The sequence below is a fragment of the Melanotaenia boesemani genome, chromosome 5 (genome assembly GCF_017639745.1).
Source record: "Melanotaenia boesemani isolate fMelBoe1 chromosome 5, fMelBoe1.pri, whole genome shotgun sequence".
NCBI classification, from domain to species: domain Eukaryota; kingdom Metazoa; phylum Chordata; class Actinopteri; order Atheriniformes; family Melanotaeniidae; genus Melanotaenia; species Melanotaenia boesemani.
Genome location: NC_055686.1, coordinates 30,569,688 through 30,585,711, shown reverse-complemented (window position 1 = coordinate 30,585,711; position 16,024 = coordinate 30,569,688). Strand labels below are relative to the sequence as shown.

The following is a 16,024-nucleotide window of genomic DNA, read 5'->3' as shown; positions in this document are numbered from 1 at the left end:
CTGGTGGTGAGTTTGGTCAGATGGTGGGGGAGGATGTCAGTCAGGCCTGGCAGACCAAAGCATGTATTGAGGGTCTGCTGGGAACGTCTGGCGGAGTCCCCTGTCAGAAAGAGTTTCGACTCCTATCTCCGGCAGAGCTTCAACAATGTCCCGGGTGAGGCGGTGGACACTGAGTCCAAGTGGGCTGTGTTCCGCACCTCTGTTACTCTGGGAGAATGGAGTGCCGGACCCCCTTGTACAAGCTGTCCGGTGCCTGTACGACCAGTGTCAGAGCTTGGTTGCCGGCAGTAAATCAGAATTGTTTCCGGTGAGGGCTGGACTCCGCCAAGGCTGCCCTTTGTCACAGATTCTGTTAATAACTTTTATGGACAGAATTTCTAGCCGCAACCGAGGTGTTGAGGGGATCTGGTTTGGTGGCCTCAGGATTGGGTCTCTGCGCTTTGTGGATGATGTGGTGATCTTAAGCTCTTATTGGAGTGAATCGCAGCCGAGTGTGAAGCAGCTGGGATGAGAATCAGCACCTCCAAATCCGAGCCATGGCCCTCAGCCGGAAAAGAGTGGAGTGCCTTCTCCGGGTTGGTAATGAGGTCCTGCCCCAAGTGGAGGAGTTCATGTATCACTGGGTCTTGTTCACGAGTGAGGGAAGGATGGAGCGGGAGATCGACAGGCAGATTGGTGCAGCGTCTGCAGTGATGAGGACTCTGCATTGGTCTGTCATGGTAAAGAGGGAGCTGAGCCATAAGGCAAAGCTCTCGATTTACCAGTCGATCTACGTTCTTACTCTCACCTATGGTCACGAGCTGTGGGTAGTGACTGAAAGAACAAGGTCGCGAATACAACTGGCCGAAATGAGTTTTCTCTACAGGGTGGCCGGGCTCTCCCTTAGGGAAAGAGTGAGAAGCTCGGTGATCCGGGAGGGGCTTAGAGTAGAGTCGCTAGTCCTCCGCATCAAGATGAGCCAGATGAGGTGGCTCAGGCATCTGGTCAGCATGTCTCCTGGACGCCTTCCTGGTGCGGTGCTCTGGGAAAGTCCCACCGGAAAGAGGCCCCGGGGAAGACCCAGGACATGCTGGACGGACTACATCTCACGGATGGCCTGGGAAAGCCTCGGGATCCCTCCCGGATGAGCTGGTGAATGCGGCCGGGGAGAGGGAAATCTGGGTTTTCCTGCTTAGGCAGCTGCCCCCGCAACCCGACCCCGGATAAGCGGCTGACGGATGGATGGATGGATGAATCTAAAGTCAAACGTAAAACTTTAAACTTGTTGACCTTACTCTGAAATTTTCATTTTTTACAGAAAAACAGATAATAATAATAATAATGCATTTTATTTCTTGGCACCTTTCAAACACCCAAGGTCACCGTACACAAAAAGAAAAATAAATAAAAAGACAATAAAAATATAAATTACATAAGAGTAATTGAGATTAAGACTTTCTTTTTATAGTTCTGTTAGCAGTTTGACACAGCAGACAGTATCCTTTGATAGTATCTCTGCTATGATCTCAGCGGGTTTTGCAGAAACATAAATGTTATCTGCATACATCTGTCATGTAGCTTTTTTGCAATTGCTAAGCAAATCATTTATGTATAAACTTAAAAGTAAAGAGTCTAAAATCGAGCCTTGTGCAACCCTCATTCTAATAGTCTCAAATGACTGTGTAGAATGCATTCTGAAGCAATGCTCTCTGTTTCAGGTAGAAATTAAACTAGATTATTGTTTTATTTGACATGTTAAAGTTTTGCCATTTATTCAAGAGAATTTTGTGATGCACTGTGAAAGGCTTTTTTTTTTTCTTTTTTTTTTTTTATTCCAGACCAATTTGAGGGCATATAAAGACAACTTTTCTTTACACAGATCCAGACCATATCTGTAGGACACCTGTAGCTCGATCCTGAAGGTGCCAGAGTGGTCATATCTTCTCGAGTACCATTGAGTCTCAGTGGTGCAAGATTCAGATTCCATAAATTAGTGACATGCGGTGCCATCGATAGGTGGCAGTAGTCATGGGCTGCTTGCCATTCTGGAATTGCAACGTCTTTCTTTGCCATACATAGCTGGCACCCCACATGCAGCTGGTATGGTGACGTTATAATTTTGGTAGAAGCCTAAATTTCTTTTTCCTGAGGCATTACACCATCTCTCTATACATAATGGCGCTGGAGCTAGTAATGCAGAATAGCACATTGACATTAGCCTATCAGTTGCAGTGTCATTTGTGGTCTTATTGAAATTTCCCAGCTGTCATTTCGTGGAATTTGTAAGGCCTGTGTTATGACCCGCCCCTGCTAGGAGATATGAGGTGTAACAAGAGCACTGCGGACAGGTGGTAAGATGGGAGCTGTTAGAATTTGTCGCAGGTGGCACTCACAATACAAATGGAGGTGAATCACGTGTGTTGGGGTAAACGAGGCTGCTTTAAGCAAAAACACAATACAACAGCTATTTTCTAACTAAAAAACAGCCAGTAAAAACCAAGAATAAATTAAATTAAAGCTGCAAGCAGCTTTGAAGGCCCTCGCACCTCTGGCACCGCTCCAGCCTTTTGCACTGCCCCATCAGCCGGCAACCTCCCTCCCAACTGTGTGAAATAAATACAAACAAAATCATGGTTTTAAGATCAGTAGGTGGCGCTATAGTGTTTTTTTATTAACATGTTCAGGTTGGGACTTTGATGACAACTGCCAAATATCACGTCCTTTGGTCAACCGAGTCCAGAGTCATAGCCACGTCCTGTTTGATGGCGAAGGACTGAAACCTCACAGGCAGCCATTTTAATCATGATGGTGTAAGAGGTTTGTTATATTGTGAATCATGAGTTCATCAAGGATGATATTGATGAATTTGAGTAGGTTTTTAAGGTTTTCAATGGTAAAAAATGTGGTACTTCCTGTTTCCAGGGGGCGGGGCTATGGCGTTGACATCATTTGGACATGTAGATGTGGTCAGCATGGAAATGGCATCATACGTGTCCATTTTAGTGCAGATATGTTGTTTTATATGTTAGTTATTTCAATTTCGTGTCTCATGGCGTGATATCAAAGTTTGAGGCTACGCCCCCGCCATTGCTCTTTCTACTTTGAGAAAGTTTTTGATAACTTTTGATCCCACATACCTTTGGAAGCTTCAGAGGGATTTTGAGGTAAATTCGCTAAAATCTGTAGGAGGAGTTCATGCAAATGCAATGCAACGAAATTGGCAAAAATTACCCTAAAAATGGCACTTTTTTCAAAATGGCCGACTTCCTGTTGAAATTAGCCTATTAGCCTGTTTTAACCAGGACTAAGAGATCTAAACACATCACACCAGTTTTGAAATCTTTCCACTGGCTTCCTGTCAGTCACAGAATAGATTTTAAAACCCTTCTGCTTGTTTACAAATCCCACAATGGTTTAGGCCCAGAATACATCTGTGATATGTTCAGAGAATATAAACCTAGCAGAGCTCTTAGATCCAAAGACTCTGGTCAGCTAGTCCAGACCAGAGTCTAGACTAAACATGGAGAAGCAGCATTTAGCTGTTATGCTGCACACATATGGAACAAACTGCCAGTGGAGATTAAACTTTCACCAGATGTAGACATTTTTAAATCCAGGTTAAAAACATTTCTTTTCTCATGCATGAAATCTGCACGGTAACTTTTTTAACTTATCTTGCTTTTGTAACGCTTTAGTAGGGCTGAGGATCTGACTACTGCCAATGTCAAGGATAGGCAACCAGAAGTAAGTCCAACCACGGAGCCAAGGTGTGTGAATGAAGACAGAACAGAAATTAGATCCAAGCAATGCGTATATTTATAGATATATAGAATATTTCAGAACAAAAAACACACACAACCCGTCATATATATATATATAGATGTATTCATTATATTAATATTTGCTATATATAATCAGGTATGATTAATAACGACAACCACAAGAACCAAACAAACAAACAAACAAAACAAAAACAAAAAAAAAGTCCAGAGAATCCTGTTTCCTCAAGCTGTTTTGAGGTTGAGAGTTCTTTTTTTTTTTTTTTCCCCCACAGTCCACGTGAGGGAAATAGATAAACCAAGAATCCAACTTAATCCATAAACCGAAATGGGTTCTATGAGTCCTACCACATTGATGTGTGGGTTGTTGGGTAGCTCGCCATCCAATTCACTGTCGTGGAGTATGTCCAATCCACCAAAAAAACCTAACCTAAACAAGGTCAAGAACAAAAATCAGTTATAAGGTAACTAGATTAACTTAAATTGGCTTCTAAACAAAAAGACAATAAATAAAGACATGTTACAATGACAATGGTGGTCATCTTCAAGAAACTAAAAGAGAAAAAACACATTCAACATGAACGTCAAGACAAGCAGCAATGCAGTGCCAATAAATGAAACATTCAACTAATTAGAATGACATTCAATTTAACCAAGAAGATCAGAACGATTATCAATCAAGCATAATGAATAGTGAATCAATATGAAGCTTCATAGACATATTCAAAACAAATTAAAGTGCACTTAAATCATTTTCAAAACAGAAATGTTGCGCAACATGGGTCTACTCAATGGGTATGACGTCAATTCAAAGGTACATAGCCGATATGGCATGTCAACTTAAGAAGTTCAAGGATCATAAATTCAAAGGGAAAACTGTGAAAAACAAAGTATTCTTTTAACAGAATATCCTTTAACAAAAGTTCGGCGTTGTTCTAACGTAACTAGAATGAATATTAAATAAATAAAACACAAAACTGTCTGTGATGGTTGCATGCTTGGGTTAGCATCACAGTAGCAACTGCTTTCAGTAAGGCTCTATGTCACCAAAACTCGCGAGGTGCACCGGCACTGATGTCTTATGTGACTCACCGGGGAGTTGCCGATCACAGTAGGACACAATACGTGTCACCACCAAGTGCCCCTGACTGCAGCCCGCAGATCGGGGTGTGCCTCAATGTGGGCGGAGTCAAACGACTCCGCCCACTGTGCAGCGCTTCAGTAAAAACCTTGTGTATTGTAATGTACTATTTAGTATATATACCTTGTGTATTGTAATGTACTATTTAGTATATATATCCGGATTAGTTTGTAAAAGATGAGAAAACAACTAATTGTCATTATGGCCAGCTAAACTGAACAGTGAAGTGGAGTTAGCATTTAATATGGTGCTTCTAACTATATTAAAGCAGAAACAGCTATGAAAAAGGTTCATACATTTGATTGATTTAGACATTCCTATTTTTAACTTGTGAAATGTCTTATTGTATGTATATTTTGCCAGTAATATTTACCTATCATGCATTTATTATGCCTATACCTACACTACATATCCCATAGTTATCATACATCATATCTGTACTAAGACTAAAAGGTGTTCATATTTTATCAATATTTATATTACTCCCATTATGCACTATTGCTGCTACTACAATTACCACACTGTTATTATATTCTGTTGATTATTACTTCATCTTGCCACTGCACTTTATCTGCTAATCCACTCTGTATTTACATTTTATATATTTTTAATTTTATTCCACTCTGGATTTATATTTGAATTTTATTTCAATGTTTTTTTCCACTTCACTTATATTGTATATTTTACTTCTATTTTTTATTCTTAGTTTATGCCACTGGACTACTGTAACAACGCAATTTCCCTTCGGGGATAAATAAAGTTGTCTATCTATCTAAAGCTATATTAAGGATAACAGAGACTGAAGTGATATTTGTGCCTATGACACTTCATAAAACATGCCTCACTCACTGTTAGGGTTTGAGGTGAGGTGGTTGAAGTGGTGAGACGGTGGACCCAAGGACGCAGACTTGATGTTTCAAAAAGGTATATTTCATAGCACATTTTATTTGTATAGCACTTTACACAACAGTCACAAAGTGACTGACATAAGAACACAAAGAATACTAAAAATATATATAAAAACAATACAAGTAAAATCAAGCAAAAACACAAGAAAAAAGATTAAAAGAATAAATAAAATAACACAAACAAAAGTGAACACAGGAGCACATACAAACAAAAGAACCAAAAACAAGACATGAGAAGAACCCAAACAAGAAAACCTCCTTAAAACAACTTACTGAGGAAACAGAACACAATTATCAAAACCATAACACGAGACAGACCTGTTAACACATCTCTTCAGATTATGTGGACAGAAAATTATTGCAGATCAAAACCACAGAACACCTGCAGCTGGCGTTTATCCATCATCTCTACACAAAACTCCTCATAGTCTGCCTGCACAGTAAAAAGGAAGAGAAAAGGCTCCCTGAGATCATGAATCTCTTCTTCATCCAGGTCTTCAGACATGTATAGCAGTTCCACTGCCCTCAAACCAGCTTCATGGTCCATGCTGATGACCTGGGGAAGGGAAAGTTCTCCCTTGAAGGATCTCTTGTCACACCAGCTTGCTGCCTCAAAGGTGTCCTTAAGTAGACAATCCTCCTAATCAAAAATAAAGAAAATAAATAATGAAATAATGAAATAAAAGTTGGAGAACACAGAAAACAGTGAAAGAAAAGCCCTCAACAGGTAACATACTCTGTTCCATTTTCCCAGCTCCGGCAAGGTCTCTGCCTCCGCTAGAAAGGAAACAGATTGCAAATGCAAATTGTAAAAAACATCAGTAGCTTATTTTAGGAATACTGGTTTAATGAAATGGAGAATTACATCAAAACCAGCTCTGTGACACCTTATTTCTACAACCTTTGGGATTGTGTACAATGATACTGCTTTGGACAATACCTGATGCTTCAGAGACAGATTCTGAGAGGTGGAGCTTTTTTGAGGGTACTACCTCCAGACCCTGAAAGAAGAGGAGGGATTATGGTTTAGTTTGCAAGCAATAGTTTGGCTACAAGACTAATTAATCAAATAACCTCTCGCCTGTTTTCTTGTTTCCTCTCTCCGTCTTTTTCTGTCCTGCAATCTGTCTTCCTCAGACCTTGGTGATGTAATGACAACATACATTCACAATGAAAACATTCATGTTTTTCTGTTGATAGTAAGCAAAACCAGTTATTTAAAATCATCCAAATTAAAAGTGTGATCACTTACGGCATGGGGAAGTTCTGCAGGAGAATAATGCACCACCATCTCCTTATCTGCATCATGTTTTCCTTTGAAGGAGGAAATTCAGGAAGATTCAAATGTGTTTTGAAGAATAATACCTTGTTTACTAAGCGGAATGTGTCACAATTCTGACATACTTCTTTGAAGTCGCAATTTGCCCCCATTACAATGTAGAGTGCGTACTGAAAGTCAAGAGGTACTGGTTAATGTACTAACCAGTTTTTTATGTAGCATGCAACCATTTTAGAGATAACAGCAACAATATATGTCTTACCATCAAAACAAACACGCCACAGTTGTTGGAGCACCCTTGCTTGGTTAGGCCCTGAGGTTTAAACAAAGTCTTTTAATAAAAGAATAGCAAGAAAATTGTAAATGTTAGCGAATGCTATAAATTAATTTCTCACCTGAACATCACTCACACCAAGCTCCCTCCAGGGGCCAGGGGACAGGCTCTGTGAAATGTGTCTGCACAAACAGTAAGCAGAAGTAACTAAAAGTAAGTCGTAAGTAAGTGCATAAACACTTTGAACGAAGTTTAAACTGAATAAGTAAGAGGTTGGAACTTGGAACGGGCTTGAACAGAACGGCCCCACTCAAATAAGATCAAGAGTTCTGTTTCCATCAGTTTTATGAACCAAAATAGTGAATGGATGGAATATTTTAGATCAATAAACAGAACTTTTGATTAAAACAAACAAAAAAGGACAAGTGGTTTGAAACAGAACTACCACTGTCCAGAAAGGGTGATGCAAGGTGCCCTAAAAACCTGAATAGACGGGTTTTACTCTCATCTCTCCAGCCGCTGCCACAGAGGGGATCTAGAAAGAAAATCTCCCTAATCTGTGGCCTCAGTATCTGTTAAATGTTCAATTTCAAACATAACCAGATACATTGAGTTAGGAATATTGCTGAAATCCCAACAAAGCTATCATCCATTTAATCATAGCGAAACATTTACATCACTATGAGCACCTTTGTTGTGTTTGTTGTGTCAGCAATAAATATAAATTTATTTACACAGAGCATCCAGTGTCCAGGTACGAACACGGGGAGAAGAATCCACTGTAGACTGACAGCATCGTCCTGTAAAAATATATCAAAAGTCTAACATGAAATGCTCAAACTTCACTCACAAAAGATAAACAAACTATAAAAAAATTACCGGTAAGTGATCCATGGGGTTTATCGATAAAGGTGGGAACCAAGTGGAAATGACATGACTGTCTGCAGCGAACACTTTCTCTACTCTCTGTAACATAAGAGCTTGTTAAACTCTTTCTGTGAAAATCGGACTGTTGAACTGTACTATCCAATCAATTTGAATTAAAAATTTCACAAAACCTTTGCTACCTTCTCAATCACTTTGAGACAACAGTTCAGGATCTAATAAAACATAAACACAAATGATCAAAATCATCATTTTGAAAACTATCACATAATCCTTGTCAGCATAGCACATTCTCTATGCCTACCATTCCGTCAATGTCCCGCTGTAAACCCAAACTCCAAAAGTCAAAGCGGGTCAGGATGATGTTATTCACCATTGCAAGGTGCTCAGTGGAACTTTTGGTCTCATCCAAGGCCTGAGACAGCTAGTGGAAGAAAACAAAGTACACGTGTGTGATTATATGAATGACATTCATAGATAACCACAGTGGCACAATAGTTGCCTTTACCAGTTGTTCCTGGCTGTCTTGGAGTTTCTGTCCCCAGCATGTTCTATATGCTGACAATGTATGGAGACTGATGAAGCCTCCATGAGGTTTCTGCTCACTGCCATCATTTACTACTGAAAAAAATAAATAAATAAAAATGAAGTGTGATCTGTCACATTTCTCATTTGAATGATGTGTAAAATAGAACAATGACTCACACTCTTGACACTCTTCTTGTTCTTTGTCAGATGACCCCACTGTCATTCCAGCTGATGGGGAATGAGCTTTAGAAAAAAAAACAAATTATTTTCTAAAGTAGATGAGGAGAATAAATGTGCATACATATTCAACAGCATACCTATGACTACCCTTCCATGGCTGTCATACTGCAGTGCAGCATCTGGAGGAAGAATCTTGCTGTATTCTTTTTTCATTTTTTGGTTTCTTGTGACATTGTAATGATGTAGTATATTTCTTTGTAGAAATATGTGGGTTGATGGAGTTGTCAGGTTCAAAAAGTAATTGTTCTTTCTCATCCCTGAGAACAGCTGCTCCACACACTGGCTGTTGATAAGACCAGTAAGCTCAGGCACAAGCTCAAGCTTTCTCAAAACCTCTCTTTGGTCTTTGCTGTTGCCCTGGTGGAACACATCATTCAAAGCAAAATGCTGTGAGGACCCAGTGAGAGGGTGACCATCTTTGTCAGCTGGCATCTTAGGAAGTTTCAGCCAAGGCATGCTGACATGAACTTTGCCCTGTGAGGCTTGCTTAATGTTCTCTATGGAGGGATCAAGTAACCTTCCTTGAAAAGGATCAAAGATTCCTGGCTGCCTGCGGTTGGCATGCACTGCCAGTCCCTTAGCATAATCATACACTGAGATATTGGGTAAGTGTTTCCATGACAGCAAGAGATCCACAAAGTCACGTGGACTCTCTGCTCTAAGGTTGAACTTCACCGAATACACAACCCCACATGGACAGGTGATGACAGCCCAACCACCTGTGAAACAGAAAAAATAACTGACATTAGCAGCATATATAGGTAACCCTCATAACTACATATGGATACTGTAATTTAATTTAAAAAAACGACATATAACAAAGTGTAATCTTCTACATTTCAGATAATTTCCCTTACCAGAGGCCCCCCACACCTTCTCAAACACCTTGTTGTAGGTGACTCTGTTAGACATTTTCTCAGACAGCCTGATGACAAGATCCACCTTGGACCCTCTGTGGTCCACACCGCACTGTTTGCACAGTGCCCTGACCTCCTCTACCTGATGTGAAAATGCAATCAAGTTGATATTTTTACTAAAGCACAGAATTAATTTTTTAAGGCACAAAAAGTTTGATTTTGCATCTCTTATAAACTAAATCACCTTCAAATTCACAAGTTCATCTGTGAGCCGCTCCTCAGTAATTTTCTCATCATCATCATTGTCATTCTCTCCATCATTTTGCATTTTGCCGCTTTGCATTTTTTCAAATTCTGTGTTTAACACTGAATTTGACCTTCGGGTTTGTGGGCCAATCCAGGGGGCCCAGTGATGGTAACTCGGGGGCACAACAAAAGGGTTCTTCCGACCACCTTTGTCAGCAAATCAGAGAAGCATTAGCTATTATTATCATCACAAAAATTAAACAAACATTAAAAGGGAAGTTCATTGTTTTGTAATCTGAACCTGTTTTCTAGCATGAAAACGTGAAGTTATAGTTACACCAAAACGTTCTGGGTGAGTAAATTATCGTATTTCATGCTAGAAAATAGGTCCAGGTTGCAAAATACCGAACTTCGCCTTTAACATACTAAAGTGTTCTGTCTTTTGACAAGACTTACATGGAATTAGTCCACGACTGATGATTTCGGTGGCCACAGCGTCCCAGAAGTTGTTTATGTCCACATGACCATTGTAATTATCAGGTGGACTTGGGATTTCACTCACTTTTAAAATAATAGTTTGTTATTCAGAGCACAATGGTCTTCATGCACAACTCCACTACTTCCTGAACTTAAGCCAGCTGCTTTGTGTCCCTTCTTTCATTACTGGACAAACTGATAAATCAAGGTGTGTCTGGCCATTTAAGAAGGCCAGACACACCTGGACTAATCAGTTCGTCCAGTAATGAAAGAAGGGACACAAAGCAGCTGGCTTAAGTTCAGGAAGTAGTGGAGTTGTGAATAAAGCTCATTACTAAAAACAATCAGATCACAACAGTTGATGAAGTGCTACTGAAAGCATGGTTAGCATGATGTTTCACTTACAAAAATTCAGAGATAGATGGAAGTGCTGTGCAATTAACTTAAATTATGTAAAAATAACAGCTTATCAAACTCACCTGGCATATTGAAAACACCTTTCTTGTGAAGATCCATCACAACGACCGCTGGGCTGTATCCACATGACACACAGCTGTAGGTGTAGTCATGGTTGGTCAGGGCCTCAAAATGAAGGTATGCCTGAAGAACTCTTTCCTTGTTTGGAAAGGACACCTTTTCTGTTGTTTCTATTATTTCTATCACTTTACTGATAGCTGTATGGGTCTGTAAAATGATGTGAAACAGGAGTATTCCAATGTTATAAATTTTCAAAATGTAAGTTTCATATATCATTAGAGTTGCATCTTGTATTACCTTTTTTTCTAACAAGGATAATTTGTAATGAGAAAATTATAATAAAAGGAACAATAAGCAAGGATGAATATACAGTATACAGATATAATTTATTATTAACCTAAGTTTAGAGGTTGGTTCACTAAATAAGTTTGTAAATAAATTAAAATCTATCACATAATATAGAAAATCAATTAACCTTTCAGTGAGCACAATTTATTATTGCATTATATTCTCTCACCTGAAGTGCATTCCTGACCATCAGGCACAAGTGCAGAGACAGGATAATGTGATCATCAAAATTATGGATACCCTCCTCCCACTCCTGGTATCTGTAAATCATGCCACAGTTCAGGCATGATTTCCTGTATGTTGATATTCCTGAAATCACAGTCAAACCAAAGACCATGGTTATTGCTTGCATGTCATGTGAGATCAGTATAACAATTTTCTGTTTATGTACATACTAATTATGTAACCAAATAACAGATAAGAATACAATATTATAGAAAGACTGTGATGGTACTAACCTTCAACTACACCTGTGCTCGTCAGGATCTTGCCTGTTGATGTTATTAGTTGTTCACAAAGTGTGTTTTCACATTCTGCACACTTTGTTTCTTTAGGGACAAGGTGCTTAGGAAAGCTGTCGTTTGTTTTTCCATCTCTTGACTGCTTTATGAGAGTCTGGGGCAAATCTGCAGGGAGCTTTTTGTTGGTGAGGAGGTAATTAAGCATCCTTGCAATTTGTCTGTCGTCTGGTGGACTGTCCTCTTCAGACCCACTTGCATTTTGATGTGCTGTGGTCTGGGTGGGAGTGGGTTTCTGTGCCTCTGTGCTTTTCACCTTCAGAAACAGTTCCCTCTTTGTGACGAACAGATGCCACTTAGCAACAGCTTTGTGGATGCAAGACTGTCTCGGTTTAGAGCAAGGACAATGCCAGCTGTTTTGCTTTGTGTCATATGACACAATCACTCTTCCCAACCTACTATAATACGTTTTTTTTTTTTTCATAAACAGAGATATGAAATTTGGATGGCGGACCACCCACAGTCAGCTGCTCTGACAGAGGCACACACTCTGCATCAGCATCTTGTTGCCAATGTAAGAGGAGGGCTTTACGCTCCTCACCAAACCATTTATTCTTCACCATTGTTTCCAAGGCCTCATGAGATAGTGTCATGGTTTGACTATCAGTGTGTGGGCAGTATAAAAGAGATTGTATGTGGTGGCACTCAAAAGGCAACATCCCACTCCTTCGAGCAAAGTCAGCGTTCAGACGACACTGGTCAACCTCACACATGATCTTCTGTGTTGGCCCCCAAGTATTTTTGATGACATGTATGGGTGTTGATGGACCACAAAAAGATTTTTCAACCACAAACACACCATGTTTACCATCAACACACTGACAGGCCAAAAATCTGTCCTTTGAAACTGTCGCAAAGTGGTGGGAATGCTTTCTCTTGCAGTGTGTTTTGAAGTTTTTTTTATTTAACTTTACCTTGCAATGAGGACAAGTGAACTTCTTTTGTGTTGCAAGCTGTGTGGGGGTGTCTTGGTGCCGAGCAGAGAACTCTGGACCCTGAGCCGGGGATACTGGGTGCTGTGTGGGGGTGTCTTGGTGCCGAGCAGAGAACTTTGGACTCTGAGCCGGGGATACTGGGTGCTGTGTGGGGGTGTCTTGGTGCCGAGCAGGGGTTGCTGCATGGGGCTCCTCCTCTTGATGAATTTTTAAATGCCTTAAAAACTGAAGTCTATTCACAATGGTTGCTGGACAATAGCAACAATGAAAATGTGTTGCCCCCCGACAAGCTAATCCACACTTAAACATTGTGAATTCTGTAAGAGAGGAATAAAGAGAACAAGATTCATGCTTTTGAAGAAAATCTAATGTAATTAATGTAATGAATTAATTATTTCTGTAATGTGCAAGATAGGCACCTTGGTGTCTTACGGATGCATGGCCTTTAATATGGTTTTCAACCATTATTTTTGCACCTGCGTACTTGCAAAAAGGACAGTGGAAATGCTCACTATCATCAGAATTTGAAACTGGTACGGGTACATCACCATCAAGGCCTATACTGATGTGTCTCTATAGGGAAAACAATAAACATTAAAAGGCAAAGCAATTAGATATTCACGAAACCGATTATGTACTCATTTTTCATTTCCACAACAAATGTCATGTCAAGGATGCTAACATGTACTATCTGAACACGGAAGAGCATCAATTGATCATTCCTGCAGATTAATTAGATATTGGCTATCAGATTGTCTAATGCAGTTTTTCTCAATTCCAAGAGAGAACGGAGGGGTGACGAGACCCGTTTCGTCACCCCTCAGCGACGAGACCTCAGCCAAATAGTAGCAAACTTACGAAAAAATCGAAGCAAATCTAGTGTTCAATGCAGCTAGAAAACCTCGCTGAAATAACAAAAAATCTAGCATGATTATTCAAGTAACTCCTGTGCTGTTGTTTTGTTTGTTTATGAGGTGAAATCCAGCATTGTGAGCCGTCATAAGCTGCTGAGCGGCAGTGCGCGCCCTCCAAACCAATTCTGGTGGGGAGAAGTGCCTTGACACACATCAACTATTGAGAAACACTGGTCTTGTGCTTATGAATGGCACCTTTATAAATCTGCTTAAAATCACAGCAGTAGGTTGTGCCAGATATAAATATTAAGTGAAGGTTTATAACCTTTTCGCGGCAACAGTAATGCAAATTATACCCAGATTAGCTGTCCAGCCGTAATAACAGAGCCCACTATTAAGGTATGTAATGCAGATATATACAATCATAACTTATTTTAAAATAAAATGATTATACTTCCTTCCTTCCTTGTCTGTCACAAATATTGCAAAGTAACATGTTAAAACAGAATGAAAAACTTTGCTTACCTCCATGATGCCAGCTATTACTTCTTCTTCTTCTACTACTATTTCTTCTTCTACTATTTCTTCTATGTTGGTCTACTTTTTTTTTTCTGCTTGGGGCGGAGTCAAACGTTTGACTCCACCCCACATTGAGGCACGCCCCGATCTGCGGGCTGCAGTCAGGGCTTACTCGTCACCACCGCCTGTTGTCAATGGGGTTCTGAGTCCAAACAAAGGCGCCGAGCCACAGCAGGAGCAGCAACGAGGAAGCAGCCAGCTGAGGAGCAAAAGGAAGTGACGCAAAGCGCCCGCTCCTAAAAAGAACTCAGCCCGCGAAATTAAAAGCTCTGCCGGAAGCTGAGCATTACAGTCCATGGGTTACACTTTTAATCATTTTAATGTAATTTATTATTTTATTGTGATTATGTGTTGATGCCTTTTACTATTCTAAAAATCTGTAATGTCTTTGTTTTATGTGAAGCACTTTGAATTGTCCTGTACATGAAATGTGCTATACAAATAAACTGCCTTGCCCTTGCCTTGCCTAAGTCCAATAGGCAATTTTGTACATCCTGTCATGGTAAATCAATGTGGCGAATTTCAGGCATGTGTGTCTACGTCTTGGGCGGCGCTGGTCAATAAAGATACTGTAGGGGGCGCTATAGAGCCACTATGCAACTATTCCAGCAAAAGTCAATTTGGCTCAGTTCCACGTTTGACTAGGATTCTTCCTGTCAAGTTTGGTGGAGATCGATGGTGCAACGGGTGAGTTACAGGTACTTCCTGTTTAATGGCGTTGGACCAATATTCGCCATGGTTACGTTTGGCAAAGGAACTTGAGATTTTTATTGTGGTATCATGAAAGGATTTAACCTGTGAAGCACTTTCAAGTGTCTGGAGTTCATGCCTGAGGAGTATGGGGGTATTTTTCTATCTTTAATCAAGAGCGTAATTGTTTGCTTTGAGAGCAGGATTTCTGGTTTTCACGCTCAAATATCATCTTACTCACTCTCAAAACTCTGCTCTCAGACTTGGTCTCTTTCCCTCACACTCAGACACGTTCTCTGCGCACTCAAAACTTTTGCTCTTGGATATTTTTTCCTCTCTCTTGGGTTACAGAAAGAGCTGTCTGTCAAACCTCCTCCAGCCAATAGAATACGAGCTAATTCAAACGAATAGTCCTCACCTTCTTCAGGGTGCGCTTGTTTTACTTGACACAGTGACTTCACACTCTTAGCCCAGATTTTGTTTGAACATAAACTTTTTTCTAGTGACTAATTATCATTTTATGTTTTATATAACAGTGTCTCGTTAATAAAACAAATAAGTTGTTTCTAATAGTTTTGTGCAGTGTAATAATAATTATTAGCAAAGAAAACTCAACATGTTACATTTCTGTCAGAGAGGGCGGGGGTATTTTCAAAACTCAACATATCCCGACCGCAAAGGCTCATGGGAGATGCAGATTCAGCTGAAATTTAACCTTTTTTTTATTGCTGTGCTATAAATTTCAGTTTTCTGCTTTAATTCATGTGTCATGTTAACAAGTAGACAATATTATAAAGTTCTGCCCTACTTGAATTTTAAATTTGGCACCATTAATGGAAAGGATGGTACCGGAAAAGAAACCCACCACCAGCTTCCATTTTTTTTGGCCAGTCCCCCAAAAATGCATTCAAGTTCGGAGAAGAAGAAGAAGAAGAAGAAACGCTTGCATTACAATAGGCCTTCGCACAGCCTTCGGTGCTCGGGCCTAATAAACATGAAGGAAAAACTGGCCTATTAATCTAAGCTATTT

At 40.0% G+C, this 16,024-nt stretch overlaps 1 protein-coding gene across 1 annotated transcript; it reads right to left on the bottom strand.

Annotated features, from left to right (window-relative positions):
* Positions 1–6,040: 6,040 nt before the first annotated feature.
* On the bottom strand, positions 6,041–13,000 carry LOC121639302 (the record flags this gene model as incomplete). Its single annotated transcript, XM_041984465.1, is given in 23 exon segments — positions 6,041–6,447; positions 6,544–6,584; positions 6,748–6,808; positions 6,889–6,946; positions 7,060–7,121; positions 7,212–7,256; positions 7,349–7,399; positions 7,482–7,542; positions 7,844–7,932; positions 8,095–8,160; positions 8,240–8,326; positions 8,428–8,460; positions 8,550–8,669; positions 8,754–8,866; positions 8,951–9,016; positions 9,091–9,732; positions 9,871–10,012; positions 10,115–10,323; positions 10,573–10,677; positions 11,073–11,277; positions 11,588–11,727; positions 11,877–12,354; positions 12,356–13,000. Coding segments are annotated over 23 exon segments (3,804 nt in total), but the record flags the coding sequence as incomplete, so codon positions are not given.
* Between the last annotated feature and the right edge of the window lie 3,024 nt (positions 13,001–16,024).